Source organism: Podarcis filfolensis, assembly GCF_964270895.1.
Source record: "Podarcis filfolensis genome assembly, chromosome: 7".
In the NCBI taxonomy this organism is placed as follows: domain Eukaryota; kingdom Metazoa; phylum Chordata; class Lepidosauria; order Squamata; family Lacertidae; genus Podarcis; species Podarcis filfolensis.
In genome coordinates, this window is record NC_139603.1 from 32,431,492 (window position 1) to 32,448,198 (window position 16,707).

The 16,707-nt window shown below is 40.9% G+C and overlaps 1 protein-coding gene and 1 long non-coding RNA gene across 6 annotated transcripts in view; both read left to right on the forward strand.

Moving 5' to 3' along the window:
- RNF144B (ring finger protein 144B) overlaps nt 1–11,719 on the forward strand; it is a 69,789-nt gene extending 58,070 nt beyond the window's left edge. For all 5 annotated transcript variants that reach the window (XM_083624043.1, XM_083624040.1, XM_083624042.1 and 2 more), the window contains 5 exons: nt 6,194–6,254; nt 7,011–7,215; nt 8,342–8,486; nt 9,729–9,818; nt 10,057–11,719. In XM_083624043.1, coding sequence (XP_083480169.1) covers nt 6,194–6,254; nt 7,011–7,215; nt 8,342–8,486; nt 9,729–9,818; nt 10,057–10,197 — 642 coding nt within the window. In that variant the 3' untranslated portion in view covers nt 10,198–11,719. The remainder of the gene's footprint in view (nt 1–6,193; nt 6,255–7,010; nt 7,216–8,341; nt 8,487–9,728; nt 9,819–10,056) is intronic.
- The window catches only part of LOC310767251, a 124,628-nt gene extending 109,725 nt beyond the window's left edge, over nt 1–14,903 (forward strand). The window contains exon 2 of the long non-coding RNA XR_014550799.1: nt 12,862–14,903. This is a non-coding gene — a long non-coding RNA (uncharacterized lncRNA). The remainder of the gene's footprint in view (nt 1–12,861) is intronic.
- Nucleotides 14,904–16,707: the final 1,804 nt, after the last annotated feature.

The window sequence follows — 16,707 nt, forward strand, 5'->3', positions numbered from 1 at the left end:
ATGGTGCGAGTCAGGTATTCAACTTGGATTTCATAATTGGCTAATACGTGTGGGTAAGGCCACTTGGTCTTTTGCTCGGATAACATGAGCCTGGATTATTCATAAGCTTTCACTTTAATGTTTTGTCTTGAGTGTGTGACTTCAAAGTTTGCACGGAAAACACAAAGCAACACTGGAATATGATAGTAGTGTTCATAAAGCTTCTGAAATCTAAAGATCCATTTCAATTAGCTAAGCAAGAGGGCACATGAGGGTATGCATTAATGGGCCATTAATGTTTTCCTCTGTACTCTGAGGGGCAAAGAATTGAATGAATAAACAACGAAGAATGTATTTAATGGTCCATGAATGATGGAATGCACTAAATTCTGTTCAGGGTGATTATTCATTATATATTTATGATTTTCACTGAGCATGTAAGGAATAATATCTCCTGAACAGAATAGGAGCAAGGACAAGAAGTGATCTTAATTGCATTAAAGTTTTAACAACCTGATGCCTCTCTTGATTAACATATAGGGCAGCTTCACAGCCCTTCCTACTGCTGCCTATTGCTTTGCCAACAGAGTTCTGATCACATTTCCATGCTAATCTGTCCATGACTACGTTAAAAAAACCAAACCAGAACCATGACCTTAATAGTCTGGGTCAGGCTTCCACCTCCTGCCAGGAGCTAGCCAATGATTTTTGGCATATATTGTTCCAGACTGAGTCCCGATATTAACTTAAAAGTGAGATATGTATGTCCTTTTAAGCTGTTTCTATTGTTGGGCTATTTGCTGGGCTATGGTGAATACAAACTCATAAGTGTACTGAAAATCATTGGAATTTCTGGGCTCATCACCTGTTTTCCCATCATGGATCTGTTACCAGTGGTAAGCACCCACTATCTGTGCCAGAATACATTGGCAATAAAGAATGGGAGTCCCAAACAAGTCTCACTTAAAAGGGCCAAAGCTTCTATTACATACAAGGACATAGTGATGTTACTAATAGCCCACCTACAGATAGCAGGTAAGTTAACGCAACCCACATTTTGGGTAACCTAGAGAGGAAGAGTAACCCAAAGCAAGCAATGACTGGAAGGGGGAATTCAAACTACCTATAACCAGCAACCTGGGTGTGTGGCTATTTACTGTTCCTGATTGGCAACGGCCAATGTGCTCAACTCCTTAAGGCCTCTTAATGGTGAGTTTTGGTGAACACACCCTTACTTATCCCCTTAAACCAGGGGTGAAAAACTTGTAGCTTACTCTGATGCTGATGTTGTAACCAGTTCTAATCTAAGAAGATCATGACATTGTATGACGGAGGCTTGATGTGAGGCTGAGAATCTGACAAAAAAACTCTTTGCTGTTGTTTGCCAAGATGATTTCCTGACATTTGCTCTGTCTGAAGATATACCGTTATGAGGCATATTGATTCCTTGCCTGGGAGGAATCTGTAATTGAAATGAAGCTAACCTTATTCGTGGCAAACAAGGTTGTCTAGGCAACTTCAGGAGGAGAATGACGAGATGTAGAAAATGTTCTGTACACTGTGCATGTATGGAGGAGATACTTGAAGAATCAAATTAATTTATCTGCTGTTTGTAAAAAGGATCTCATATTCATGTGTGTGTGTGTGTGCGCGCGCTCATAGGATCACCCTGTGCACTGAGGATTTGCTTAGTTTGGTGTATATATATAAACATAACTGCATGTCAGTAATGGAAGCTAGTTCCCATCCTGTAAAAAAACAAAAAGACAACGTGGGCGCAAACAAGCCACTGTCTCTTAGCAGAGTAAAAAAGGAATTAAATCTGTTTATTTCCCCCCCATCTTTCTATCCTGACTTAACACTGAGTCCTAAAAGCCAGTCCAAGAAGGTGGCCTCATTCAGCATGTTTCAAAAAGATGTTCAGCCTTGGCCACAATTTGCCATAGGAGTGAGTTGAATAGTGATTCGTAGATGGCATCAAAGAGCCACAAATGGAATCTTTTAAAATAAATTGTTTTATAGGAGGAGGTAGTCTATAAGTGTTTGTGTTTCAGAGTGCTGCGTTTCACAAATTAAATTTGAAACTATAAAGTTGTGGTACATGCTTTCTTGTCAACACAACAGTCTCTCGCTTGGTAGTCCTCCTAAATTCCATTAAATGTTCGGGATTTGTTTGTTTCGGTTTTTTGAACATTGGCCAAATATGTTTACTTTTGAATATATAATCATTTCATTTCTCTCCGCATACATTGCTGTTTTTAATAAAAACCCATAAAGACTTGTTCTAAGTGGCAAGGGAGTTCTTTAATGGAACAAATGAATATTTTATGATGGATATAATGCACAGGCTTTTGTTAGAATAGGGGCGGTAATAATGTGACATGCTATGGAAGCCAAAAGTAGTGGGGATATTGGAGGGAATATAAATTAAATCTGTGCTCTTGATTTATAGAAATGTGTTCCCTGAAACCATCTTCCATTATGTGGTATGCAACATTACTGGCACTTAAATATCTACAGCATGGACTAGGTGAATTATCCATAGACCATATATATACATGACAAGCTAAAAAGACTTGAGAAATTATTGTTTTAAACTTGTTGCAATAAAAAATGCATGGTACTATTTTTGTCACAGAACATTTACTAGCTAACATTTACTAGCTTTTGTAAGACAGTTCTGTTTGTCATACAATGTACACTATTACAGTAAACTCAGAAAGCAGGTATCGATAAGCTAACTTATCTGTGTTAGTACGTAGCTGAATAGCTTAATGGAGCAGGAAGACTCTTTCTGAGCTGCATTAAGAATAACATGTGAGAGGGCTTTCTTTGTGGCTGTGTCCCAGGTGTGGAACTGCCAGCTTCTGTATATGTTGATAATGTTCCTCTTTGCTTGTGTTCTTCTGCAGCAGAGCTGCTGTGCTGGCTTCCCTTCACATGGGTCACTGTTGTTTATCAAGAGGGAGAGGGGCAAGGTGTCTGAGAACTCTGTTGTTGTTTAGTCATTTAGTCGTGTCCGACTCTTCGTGACCCCACGGACCAGAGCACGCCAGGCACTCCTGTCTTCCACTGCCTCCCACAGTTGGTCAAACTCATGCTGGTAGCTTCGAGAACACTGTCCAACCATCTCGTCCTCTGTTGTCCCCTTCTCCTTGTGCCCTCAATATTTCCCAACATCAGGGTCTTTTCCAGGGAGTCTTCTCTTCTCATGAGGTGGCCAAAGTATTAGAGCCTCAGCTTCAGGATCTGTCCTTCCAGTGAGCACTCAGGGCTGATTTCCTTAAGAATGGATACGTTTGATCTTTTTGCAGTCCATGGGACTCTCAAGAGTCTCCTCCAGCACCATAATTCAAAAGCATCAATTCTTCAGCGATCAGCCTTCTTTATGGTCCAGCTCTCACTTCCATACTACTGGGAAAACCATAGCTTTTACTATACGGACCTTTGTTGGCAAGGTGATGTCTCTGCTTTTTAAGATGCTGTCTAGTTTTGTCATTGCTTTTCTGTCTGAGAACTCAGCGCAGTGCAAACGCACCAGCAGAGCCAATTCAGGGCTACCGCCAGTGCATTTGGACTGCACCAAATTTTGCAATGCGGTTCTCCAGCCAAGCAATGCATGCCAAAATGCATGTACTGGGGCAAAGTGTGCATAAAAATCCATAGATTAGCAAAATAACATAAAATGCATTATATTACAGAAAGTTGCTTTGCAAAACTGTATATATTAGGCGAAATGGCATACAAATATTTATGTTAGAAGTGATCAGCACTAAAATGATGGTGAATTTTCATTATTTTATTTTTTAAAAATGCAAACGGATGTGGAAAAAGACTAGAAAAAAAGGAAAAACTGAAATTGACAGATTCATCCATCCCTACTGCTGACTACACAAGGGATTTCTTGTGACTCCTTTTGCATTTTTGAGTTAAGTTTATTTTAATAGTTTGGCTTTTTATATGCTCTATTTTTCAGCTGCAATGATATGCACTAGTAATTGAACTAGCAGAAAGCCACCCACACCTTTCATTGCTTCTCCTCCCCCAGTTCGTTTATGACAGCTATCATGTTGTATCTGACAAATTAATGAAAGATAGAATGACCTGAGAAAGAGTGACTGTTCCACCACCATCTTGACTGATGGCTGGTAAACCGAGTCAAGGGTTTGAAGACAACATGACTGGATCCGACGATCTAGTAGTTTTTGGTGACTGCTCTTGGTTTATTTCCTTCTCCAAGACCTGGTGGCGGCATCATTGACATAGGGAACTGGGTGGTTGTGTTTCTGGCGCACAGGGTTATGAGCAGCAAACAGGATTGGATCAGAGTTGTTTATCCTGCTATTGCCTTACAGCAATCTGTAACCCTCCATTGCAGTGATTTATGATGTGCCAAGATTCTCTGCTTAATTCAGTGTATCTAGCAGTTATGAGCTAATCAATTTCCTAAAAAGAATCATTCGGGTTCATCTTAGGACAAGAGGAGAAAAAATAGGTCTCTTTTGTGCATGCTGTTCTTCTATGGCTGTTCAGCCATAAACCTAGTACCTTAGATATGGGTGAGATCCTACAGACGCTCCACAACTATTTATTGAATTTATATCCTTCGCTTCCTCTTGAAGGAGCCTGGGGTGGCAAACACATCTCTTTTTTTAAAAAAAGAAAAGTGTTCTAAAAACAGTTGCAGTTAAACACATTATAAAAACATGCTCTCAGTTCAAGGATCTCAGGGTTGCCAGGAACAATGTCCATTTATCAGATGCCTGGGTAAACAGGTATGTTTTCATTAATGATGGAGAAAGGCATATTTCACCAGGGAGGGCATTCCATAAATGGTGAACCACCACTAAACAGGCCCTGGCATGAGACAACACTAACCAGATAGCCCTTGAAGGTGGCACCACCAACATGGTCTCACATGCCATTTGTAGGGTCTGAGATGGTTTACAGTATATTGGGGAAGGTGCTCTTTTAGGTCAATATGTAGAACATGGTTATTCATAAAGAATGCCTGGCATATGTTTCCTTCCTTTTTCTTTTTTACATCCTTTTTAAATATTTGAAAAGTGCAAATTTCCCTGTAACCTAATCTGTTCTTGCAATTTTTCTTTATTAAAAAGATCATCGTTGTAAACCTTTCCTGAATTTCTTATTGTCATCTTTTTGTGGATTGTCTTCTGAAACATCGTTCAGCATTTGAAATATGAGCTGGACTGGCTATCTGGAATTAAATACAATGGTACAAGTACTTTCCAAATAATTTAAAAATATCAACACAAACTTATTAAGTAATATAAACATCAACTTTTTCTGCTACAGAATCATATTGTTGGTTCATGTTCAGTTTATTATCCCATGATCTAGTGAGTCATACTGTCTTCATATTATTTTTGTTTTGTTTTGTTTCCTGTTCTCCCTGTAGTCTATTTTTATTGGTATTGGTCCAATATTATCAAAGTTGCTTGTGAATTCAAAGTTTGTGCAATTGAATGAGGAACACTGCAAACCTGAGATTGTCCTGGATGTACTGAGTGGTGTGAATCTATATAGTAGTGGCAAGAGACTGTAAACTTGGCAGTAAAATTCAAAGAAAGTGCTTTTTATTTGGAGAAACTTAATTCTAATTTACTCTGTGTCAAATATGGGTATTTGATCAAAGGTTTTATCACAATGGGTTGAAAAGTGCTTTCAGTGATGATATGACAACAATTCAAAAAACAAACAATTCATTGGAAGGTGGGTTTTTTGTGTGTGGTTTTTGAACATTTCATTTTATTGCCACTGATGCCAAACTTAGTGTGGATGCCCAATCAGCATAGCCCAAAGCAGCCCCAACAAGTTAACACCACTAATTATTCGTTTCAAACTATGCTAGCAGTTGTATGATGAATTGTACCAGAAATTTCTAAGCTTACTCATATTTGTTTTAGCAGAATAGAATATTGTTTGCAGTTGAGTTCTTGTAAATACTAACCAACTTTGGTTTTGGCAGTTTACTTTTTAACATTTGTGTCCTTCTTAAATTGCAAAATGATCTTGAATTCGAAATGAAGCCTTGTTGTGATTGCTTTCTCTCTTTTCCCCTCTCTGAACTTACGGACCACGGGAGAAATAATGGAAGCAAATGTCATCAGACATTCTCGTTTGACTCATTTTTAGGATTAGTTAATCCCCCATCTTCCATCTTAACATCTTGTTGTCTTCTTTCTTTCAGATCTCCAGGTTGGTGCCTGCTGATCAATTTCAGTTATACCAGCGATTGAAATTTGAAAGAGGTGTGGCTTTTACATTGATTTAAGGGGGTTAATACCAGATATACATGTATAATTAAACTCACAAAACAGTTTGAATAATAGGTTGAAGGACTTATTAGACTAAAAAAATGCCTTTTTAAAAAAAGGAAGTGCAGGAATATGAGCACAGCCAATGCTTCTGCATTGAAAAAGAAAGCAATAAAATACCTGGTGAATGTTATCAATTATGATGCCCTCATACTTTTATCACAGATGTGGCTCACAGCCCATTGGCTGCATCTTAGCTCCCCTCAAGTTTTTTTTTTGTGACTGGCCAAGAACTCCCCTCCTCCAATTTGCCTATGTTAAGAAAAGTGGATCCTCCACTATGATGGTGCCCCCTCATGTTTTTCCTATATAAAAACACATACACCCATTTGGTTGTGTGTTTTTTTTTAAAAAAAAACCCTTGCTGCCCCTATAGGCTATGATACTAAAATATTTTTTGTGTCTCCCTATGCTCCCAACCCCCCCCCCACTTTTTTTAAAAAACTTTAAGAATATCTTCATTTTTAAAATTGGCTGTGATGCTGAAAGGTTTTATATGCCCCCACCAAAGCCTTCAGAATTTGGCATTTTGTGGTTTTTAAAGAGGTTTGTCAGATACTATTGACCACAGTGCAGTGAATTGGTTTCTGAAGCCAGTGACAATGGAGGCTGAATATGAATCAACAAATGGCAAACGAAGTACATAATTAAAAATGTTGTGTTTTTGGATTTCTAATAAACATTTTTTAGAAGTGCATTTGGATCCCCTGAGAACCTGGTGTCCTTCTGCTGACTGTCAGTCCGTGTGCCAAATTGAACCAAGTGAATCTGGACTACCCGTGCCTGTAAAATGTCAGGCTTGCTACTTGACGTTCTGTTCATCATGCAAAGAGCCTTGGCATGTGGAGAAACTATGCCTGGAAAACCATCTTATTGTGGCACCAAGCGAGCAAGGGTAAGAGAAGGATTTGCTGAGGTGCTGCAAATCTTCCATATCGTAATTGCAATAATTTCAGCTTTCCTTTAGTTGAAATTTGTAGGTGTAGAATTAATTCATTGCCAGTTGTCAGGGGTAGGGAAGCATTTTCAGTAGATTGCCAGAACATATCTGCACCATGCTTTGAAAGCACTCTTGCGCCACTTTAAACAGTCATGGTTTCTGCCAAAGAACCCTGGGAACTGTAGTTTACCCTTCACAGAGCTACTGTTCCTAGCAGCCTTAACAAACTACAGTTCCCAAGATTCTTTGGGGGAATCCATGACTCTTAAAGTGATAAGAGTGCTTTAAATGTTTTGTGTGGCTCTGACCCAGGTGCAGTGTCTTAGTTACAGTGCTAGCTCTCCCCAAAGTGTACTGATGTCTGATGCCATGGTGATATTGCACATGTATGTGTAGCTACATGGATTAAGGATGCTCTATGTACTACTTGCCCAGACGCCACAACCTGAACGACAGTGAAATAATCATGGAACTATTACTATCCTTTGTTTTATTATTATTATTATTAAAGATTTTCTTGATTTACAAAAGTGTGTGCAATGTCTCTCTCTCGTATTCCGCCCCCCCCCCCCCCGGTAACATTTTTACAAATCAGTTTCATTTGTTGAGACATTAGGAAGAAAAGGGGGAAAGAGGGGGAGGGGGGGGAAAGATGGGTGGGGGTGGGGTCGGGTGGCGATGTTTCTATTTTACTATATGTAGGGTTTGGTGTCAGCGTTGCTTGTGCAGGTTCTCTGCTGTTCACTTATGTTCCTTTGGTGGTGAGAGAGGTTGGGGTTGGCCTAGGGTGATTTTTGTTTTCATGTGTGAGTGGGGTGGGTGGGTGTTTTGGATCAGGTTAGCCATATTTATATGCTGTTGGTGGATTTTTGCCGTTGTCTTGTTGGGCTGTGTGTGTGATAAAGAGGAGCCATATTTGTCCCCATGTCAGTTTCAGTTTATTGGTTAATTTTTCTAGTAAGGCTATTTCCCGTACTATTTGGTACCATTGGTCCATGCTTACTTCTGACAGGTCTCTCCAGATTACTGTCATTTGTTGAACTACCATCTTTCACAGGGCTTCCCCCCTCTACTTTTCTAGAGTACTTATCAAAACCACCACAGAAGCTCCAATTAAGCAGTGCCCGGTTTGCCGGATCCATATTGAGAGGAATGAAGGCTGTGCTCAAATGATGTGTAAGAACTGCAAGCACACATTCTGCTGGTACTGTCTGCAAAATCTGGATGTAAGTGACCTGTGCCAAGGGCTTTGGGGTGGGCTTGTCCAGGTTTTTGCCCTCTAGTTCCTTTAAAATGGCTTGTAACTAGGGGAGGGAAACACCTTATTGGCAACTAAAAATTTTAGAAGAGCATTGCTATATCAGATCAAAGATTCACCCAGTCCTGATTCTCAGGTTGCCCACTTAGATGTCTATGTGAATTCTAGAGATGGGGCTCGAAGGCCATAGCCTTCCCCTTCTCTTGCTCCCCCAGCAATTTGGTTTTACCCTGTCCTCCATCTTTACTTGAGTAAATCTCTCTCTAACTGAGGTTAGATTCACTTGTTATGCTACTGTGGTAATTGCAGCTACCACCAGAAATTCTACCTGTTTAAGTTATTGGGTAATGAGCTGTCATTGCCCATTATCTTATTGAGCCGCAGGCTGTCCTCTGTCACATAGTAGCTGTCGCTTAAACAGAACGTGTGCACTCAACAGGGAGTGTCCCTTAATGGCATCAAAGGGGTACTGTGCTAATACGTTTGCCTTGCCTATAGTAGCAATAAATAGACACTGCATGATATGTTTTGGAAGAAACTGTCAATTGAAAAAGTTGCTGATTTAGTGAGGAGTCCCCATTCATCACTCAATCTGTCTCCGATTGTTCCTGTTTGGCTACTGCCCCCCCTCCACTATAAAAGTTGGGTTCAAATGTTGCAATTCTCTTCCCAAACACCTCAGCCTGAAAATACCTGATTTTGCAATCATTCACCAATAACTTCATTTCTCTCTCTCTCTCTCTTTGGAGAGTAATGTTACTGGCCTTCACATAAATTTCATTTTTCGTGATCCCAAATCTGGTTTTCCCCTCCCTGTTTTTTGGCATGCCTTAAAGTTATAGATGCAACTTTCTTGTACTGCAACATTTGATCACATTAAGTGGGTTTGCAAATGCTGATGACTCCTTTGTGTTCAGTTTCACTAACTGACTTTCCACATTTGTGGGTGTGTTTTTCCATGTCCGCTCACATGTTCCCCTTTCTGTAAAGCATACATTTTATAGAAGAGCAAGAGGTGTCAAATTTTCTGTGGCAATCGCGCTTGAGAAATTCCCATTTGCAGCAGTCTACTGCTGGAAGAAAAGTCTTGGCAGGCCAGAAATACCCACCAGACTTTGCGCTGCTGCCTTGTCACCTGGGCACCTATTTCAAGGCAGGCCCAATGTATTCATGCCAACTACTAAACACACTCTTTTCTTTCCGCTTTCAGAACGATATCTTCCTAAGGCATTATGACAAAGGCCCTTGCCGAAACAAACTGGGTCATTCCCGTGCCTCAGTTATGTGGAACAGAACGCAGGTAATGCGGGTGACCCAAGCTTGAGTCTATATCAGGATGATTGTCAGAGAAGCTGAAGGAAGTCCAAATAGAGTTAAATTTGTGGAAATTCTGATATGATTGTTTATTTGTGTTGGGAAATTAATAATTTTTTTTATAAAAAATAAAAAAGAGTCTATATCAGGATTTGATATGTTTTCCATCTACTCACACACAGCTTTCCCGTTCCTTATCACATTTCTCCTCCTGCTTTTTTCAGGTTGTTGGGATCCTTGTGGGCCTGGGCATCATAGCCCTGGTAACATCTCCCTTGCTGCTCCTAGCCTCACCGTGCATCATCTGTTGTGTCTGCAAATCGTGCCGTGGCAAGAAAAAGAAACATGACCCGCCAACAACCTAAAGCTTTTCACCCTATTGGCTGTGAAGACCTGCATCTTGTATGTGATGGAGAAGACATGAAGGCTGACCTCTGGTGCCAATGCTTTCCCAACCAATTCTCCTTCTCTTTGCCAACTTCTGCAAAAAGTGCCTACAGTTTCATGGGACACAGTGTTGTTTGCAAGTTGCCGTTCCGCAGTGGGATAGGTGTCTGTTGTGGTGTTTTCAGTTCAGCTCTGGCTATTTTTTTAAGGAAAAGAGGCAGGGGTTCTAAACATAGTTTCAAAGGTTCTTCAAAACGACCCACCTCTGCTTGGTTCTACAGTATTTTCCAGAGTCTGGATATGTGCCCATTTTTGAGCAACTTTAATTTTGCAGCTCATGGAGCAGTCCTGCAGTTAAGTGAGGGAACACAGGTGAACAATGCAACCCCCTTGTAAGAGATCTTTGGATATTATTGAGTTTTCACTTTCCAGGGGAAGATTTCAGTGTTACTAAAAAGATATCCTGTAAAAAAATCATATACCTGAAAAGGGGAAGGTAGTGGAAATGAAGTACAACTGAAATGGGATATTGTTAAAATACATTTGCTAAACGCCTAATCAAAACTGGACCAACGACGAGTTGTATCAGCCTTCGTACAGCATCAGAAAGAATGATCTGAAGCAGCTGTTGCAGGTACATAGCACTGGCACCATATGCCAAGTAAATCGCTCTACCTGAGCCACTGATTAGGACTGGGTGTGAATTATTGTCAGGCATTTTGCAAAACATATGTTGCACTGGTGCGAGAAGTGGCAAGTGTAGGGGACATTTGTGGTATGCAACAAGATCCAGTTGGCCTGGTATAATAACAATACCCCCCCACACTCTGCCCTGAGCATTGTATTGCAGTGGCACTAGAGTGCTGTGCATCCTTTGGCTTCACTTCTGGCAACCTGTGGTGCACTTGCCAAAAAGGTTGGCCATCATTGATGCGAACTATAATTTCAGGTGAAAATTAGAGGGTTACTTGTACACTTAAACACACGCACAAACATACACAGCACCAGCAATTTGTTCAGGTGTATTACACTACACTGGGCAAATACTGCCCAATTACATTATTTCACTGAGTTAGTGAGGAGTTGTAAAAACAGTATAGTGACCTTGAGCAAGTCCTATATAAAAACTTAGCTAATGGCTGCAGACTTTATGATGAACAGGCCTACTTCCCCCAATAATGAATTCTAGTCTTCTATAAGACAAGTCCATAGCTAGATTGTGACTGAAGAAGCTGCATAATCTGGAAAACAATGGATGAGGTCGAAATAGTGGGATAACCACTTTATCTAGTGCTGGATTACAAGGCAGCATAAGAGGAATTGTGGTGAAAAATGGTGTTGCATAACAAACATATAGCAACTCTTTCTTGAAATATTATGCTTATATACACCACAATCTTTAGCATTGGGCTGACTATCTGATTGTGGCCTCATGTTGTTCTGTATTGAGTACTTTAGAGGTAGAGTACAAATGTAAATAAATATGATTCTTCAAGGAAAGGTGTGTATGTTTCATGGTATATACTGTGTGTGCACATTACATTCACACACAAAACAAATATGCATTTGAGCATGTACTATAGTATAGCCTTTCCCAGCTTGGGTTGTTGGACTCCAACTCCCAGTCAGCAAATCCAGTGGTCAGGGATAATGAGATTTGTAGTCCAGTAACATCTGGAGACAGAAGGTTGGGAATGGCTGCTATAGTACATAGTATTTCAGCTAAGCAAATTCACTCCACAACAATCTGAAGTTGTTGGACTATCTAGTTTTGAAAGCTTAGAATGCTGCTAAAGGATCCCTCTATCTTATGCAGTCCTCTTTAATCAGCAATATCTGGTTCAAAGTACAATGGACAGACATGTAGTCAAGTTTATTTTTCTCTTGCCATTTTTAAAAGAAACAAGCTTTCAAGAGGCTTTAACTAAGTAAGTTGAACTTGGGTCCCATTAAAAAAAGTTAATGACTTCTGTTCCGTTGATTTTTGTGGAGCCTAAGTTCAGCTAACTTCATATGGCTACAACTGTAGGACCTTAAGCAGAGAAATAGAGAGGAGGAGGGGCAGATAGATACTGAAGCAGAAAAGGTAAACAGATTTAATTTAAGGAAGTATAGTTCTCATGAAAAACTATCGGAAATCAAGCCTGGAAATTTTGTCTTTTCATATATAAAAAACAACAAAAACCTCTTACCTAAGAGTTTCTAGACAACTTGGAGAAACAGCCAGGACACCTGAATTAGGTGCTACAAAATGGACAGCAATGATGGGTGTTTCCTTTTCATATCTGAAAATTGTAGTCCAAAGTGAAAATTGTAGTCCAAAGTGGCTAGTAAAATAGCCTCATTAGAGTCAATAATAGGGGCTGGGGTGTCCTAAACTGCCAGCTGAGCCTGTTTAGCTTTGCAATGCAACTGTGTCCTAATACTGTACAACCTTGTATGCTGGCTGGGACTGGTGGGAGTTGTCCAAGCCCCCTGAAGGACACCAGGTTAGTGAAGGCTTCTTTGACACCAGCCAGGGCTGTCACCCAATTAAAAACCAAAAAACCCCTTGGTTGTATTATTTTCAGTTGACCCAAATCTGCATACATTTGTACTGAAGGGAAAAAAGGTCTTATTTGGGGGTCTGGGTGGAGGAGAAGGAACAATGACAAGCCTTATTTAGCTATTCTGCAACCAGGATTTTAAACTGTTGCTCATATTCACATAAAGTGAGATTGTGGGTGATGTGGATTTTCATCCCTTTTTGGAAGATAATGTGTGTGTGTGTTAGGAAGAAAATGAATGCCGACTTGCCTTCTGTTTCCCTTTCTGGCTGGTTCAATTCTTAACATACTTTTTACTCCCTGCTGCTCCCTTTGAATGCTGGGTGTGAGCTCCTCAGGGCGAATGGCAGGATAAATATGTTTATTAAAAAGTCTACCACCCTAATTGCTCAGGGGCACCTTCTTAATCAAACTGATTAGTCAGCTAAACTGTTGTAGCTTTGTTTGACCTAACAACCCTCCTTACTTTCACTAGCAAATGGAAGGGAATGATGTATGTCTATGAAGCTCCTTTTTATCTTAGTCTGCCTTTTATGATGGGAAGCCACGCGTGATGATAACGTTGAATTCCGTCCATGTCCTTGCCAATAAGAATTTCATCTTGTATGTTGATTGTATGAAAGCCATTCCCCCCCTCCTTTCTGCCAAGGTTGTGTTATTTAAGGTTTGCTGTTTTGTAGTACAAACATTTGCTGTATCAGACTAGAAACCAAATCCTTAATGGACAGTCAATGAGTAGAAACACATGAACTTATCCACAGTTTCTCTGTTATCAGATGATCATCGCAGTTCTGAAAATCAGATGTACATGCCCTGTCATGCTTTACCACTGTCTGCTACGAGAGCGGAAATAACCAAATTGCACCACTTGGATGTGGTAATAGTAGGCTTGTGCATTTGTGGTCTTCTTAGTTAGCTCCACCAAAGCGTTTGAGTACCAAGATGTTTGAGAACCAAGGTACCACTGTAATTGCTTTCGTTATTTTCCATAGCAATTTTAATTTATAGTAAGACCATGAAGCATCACTTGGAAGAGGATAGGAAATAATCCATTGTATCACTGGAAATGTATTAGAGAAGAACTGTTTTTATTTTGGAGAACTGGAGGAAAACCGAGGCCTCTGAGCCCTATTTACATGCGCCTACACATTTGATAAGGGGACGCGGGTGGCGCTGTGGGTAAAACCTAAGTGCCTAGGGCTTGCCGATCACATGGTCGGCGGTTCGAATCCCCACGGTGGGGTGAGCTCCCGTCTTTCGGTCCCAGCTCCTGCCCACCTAGCAGTTTGAAAGCACCCCTAAGTGCAAGTAGATAAATAGGTACCACTTTATAGCGGGAAGGTAAACGGCGTTTCCGTGTGCTGCGCTGGTGCTGGCTCGCCAGAGCAGCTTCGTCACACTGGCCACGTGACCCGGAAGTGTCTCCAGACAGCGCTGGCCCCCGGCCTCTTAAGTGAGATGGGCGCACAACCCTAGAGTCGGACACGACTGGCCCGTACGGGCAGGGGTACCTTTACCTTTTACGCATTTGATAAGAATTGCACGAGGGGTGGAATGAGACTGGGCTCAGCGGCTTCACCCCCTTTCTTACAACTCTGTCGGCTTGGCTCTACTACTCTCCATGAATTGGGGCTGAAGGTCTGTGGTCTGCTGCACACATGTCATTTAGAGCTGATTGCATGATTAAGAATGTGCAAATGGGACTTTAGTACATCTTACATAAGACTTCAAAATGATGTTAATGTAGGGCTTCAGCTATCCCCTACTCAGGTAGTCAAGGTATTGGATTGTCTACTGGTACAGTACTTTTTAGTTCATGGTTTTAATTCATTTTCCATGAATACATTTTCTTCACCACTTTCCTAATACAGTGAAGGGTCAAGGCTGTGATCTTTGTAAGATTTAGTAGAAACTCTTTTCTGTATGTGTTCCAAAGAAAGCAGATGTGTATGAAGAAATTTTAAGTGCTCTTGTAAGTTTTATTTAATGAACCAACATTTGGAAATGTACTTTGCTCTGTGTGTATATATTCATGCAATATATATTTTCAGCCTCTGAGATTTCTTTCTCTTCCCCCGGCTTTCCCTCCTAACATTATAATATGCAACATGTGCAAAATTAAAAATTCAACAAAAGCAGTTTGTCTCTGTTTGTCTTCAGCAAGTTGCTTTTAAAACAGATTGTGGACGTTTAGTAAAGCTTTGTTACCAACAGAGGACAATTCAAAGCCATATGTCACATTTTTAAGGATCATTGGGGGGCAGGGGGGCGGCGGAAACGGCAGCGGAAAGTCTGCATTCAGTTTGGATTCTTAGTGGACTTAAATAAAATGATGCTGTTATCATTTTTTTGTACAATCCTTCATAACATCATTTATAAACTCTCGTGGAGCCATTCATGACTCTCCATAGCAACAGCAGACTAATAATAAAGGGACCCCTGACCATTAGGTCCAGTCATGACCGACTATGGGGTTGTGCACTCATCTCGCTCTATAGGCTGAGGGAGCCGGCGTTTGTCCGCAGACAGCTTCCGGGTCATGTGGCTAGCATGACTAAGCCACTTCTGGCAAACCAGAGCAGCACACGGAAACGCTGTTTACCTTCCCGCCGGAGTGGTCCCTTTTTATCTACTTGCACTTTGACGTGCTTTCGAACTGCTAGGTTGGCAGGAGCAGGGACCGAGCAACGGGAGCTCACCCCATCAGAGGGATTCGAACTGCCAACCTTCTGATCGGCAAGTCCTAGGCCCTGTGGTTTAACCCACAGCGCCACCCGCGTCCCTTTCAGACTAATAATAGCACCCTGCAAAAACAGGTAAGTGTTTACCTGGTGCTAAAATGCCAAAGCATCAGCACCTGTCATGCTTCCAGTAGAAGGTGTTCCATAATTGAGGTGCCACCACAGTGAAGATCCTGCCTTGTGTTGTTACATGACGCATCTCCCTCAACCAGAAGGAGGGCCTCACCCCTGGATCTAAGAATCTAGGCAAGCTGATAACAGGGAAGAGTGGTTCCTCAGATTCTTGAGTCTTGAGTTGTTTGAGGCCTTATATAGGTCAACCCCAACACCTTTAATTCAGCCTGGCAGCACATTAGCAGTTAATTAAAATGTTTCAGGATCAGTGTTGTGTGATCTCTGCCCGCTGTCCCAAACAACACACTGGCAGCTGCATTTTGCACTAATTGTAGCTCCAAGATTGATGTTAAGGACTACCCCACGTAAAGTGCACTGCAGCAATCCAAATGGGACATTGCCAAAACATGGGTCACTGTAGCCAAGTTTCGCTCTCGCTCTTTCTCTCTCTCTCTTTCCAGGAACAGCCATAGCTAGCAAACCAGCCATAGCTGGAAAATAGCACTGAGGCCACCTGTACCTCTAGTGACGACAATACTGAATTAAGGAGTGCACCCAGACTACACACCTGTTTTTTCAGGTGGGTAACAATAAGCAGCAAACCCAATGATTGCATCTGAGAACCACCCATCACCATAACTCCAATCCTGTTTGCAAATATATGCAGATATTACCAAAGCAGCTCAAGTCCTTTCTGTTTGTTTGATAATAATAATAATAATAATAATAATAATAATAATAATAATAATACCCTAAATGTGATAGAACGGGGCATATGACAAGCTATTCCTTCACTATGTTGATGACAAAACGAAGCAGGTATTTGGTACTCTGCCTGAGATCTCTTGGAGACAGTAAGGAGACAGTGATGCTCTGGGTGTTTGTATATTCATGAAAAGGTCAGAGTAAAATGTCCTCAGGTCATCATATATGTAGCACATTTCAAACCCTATTAGCAGCACAACGTTCATTTATATTCTAAGGTAGCTAAAAGCTTGTCATTAATTTGAATGGTTGCCACTTATATTTCATACCATGTTTTTAAACGAAGGCAGAAATAAGCTTGTTGCTTGCTCACAGGAGAGGG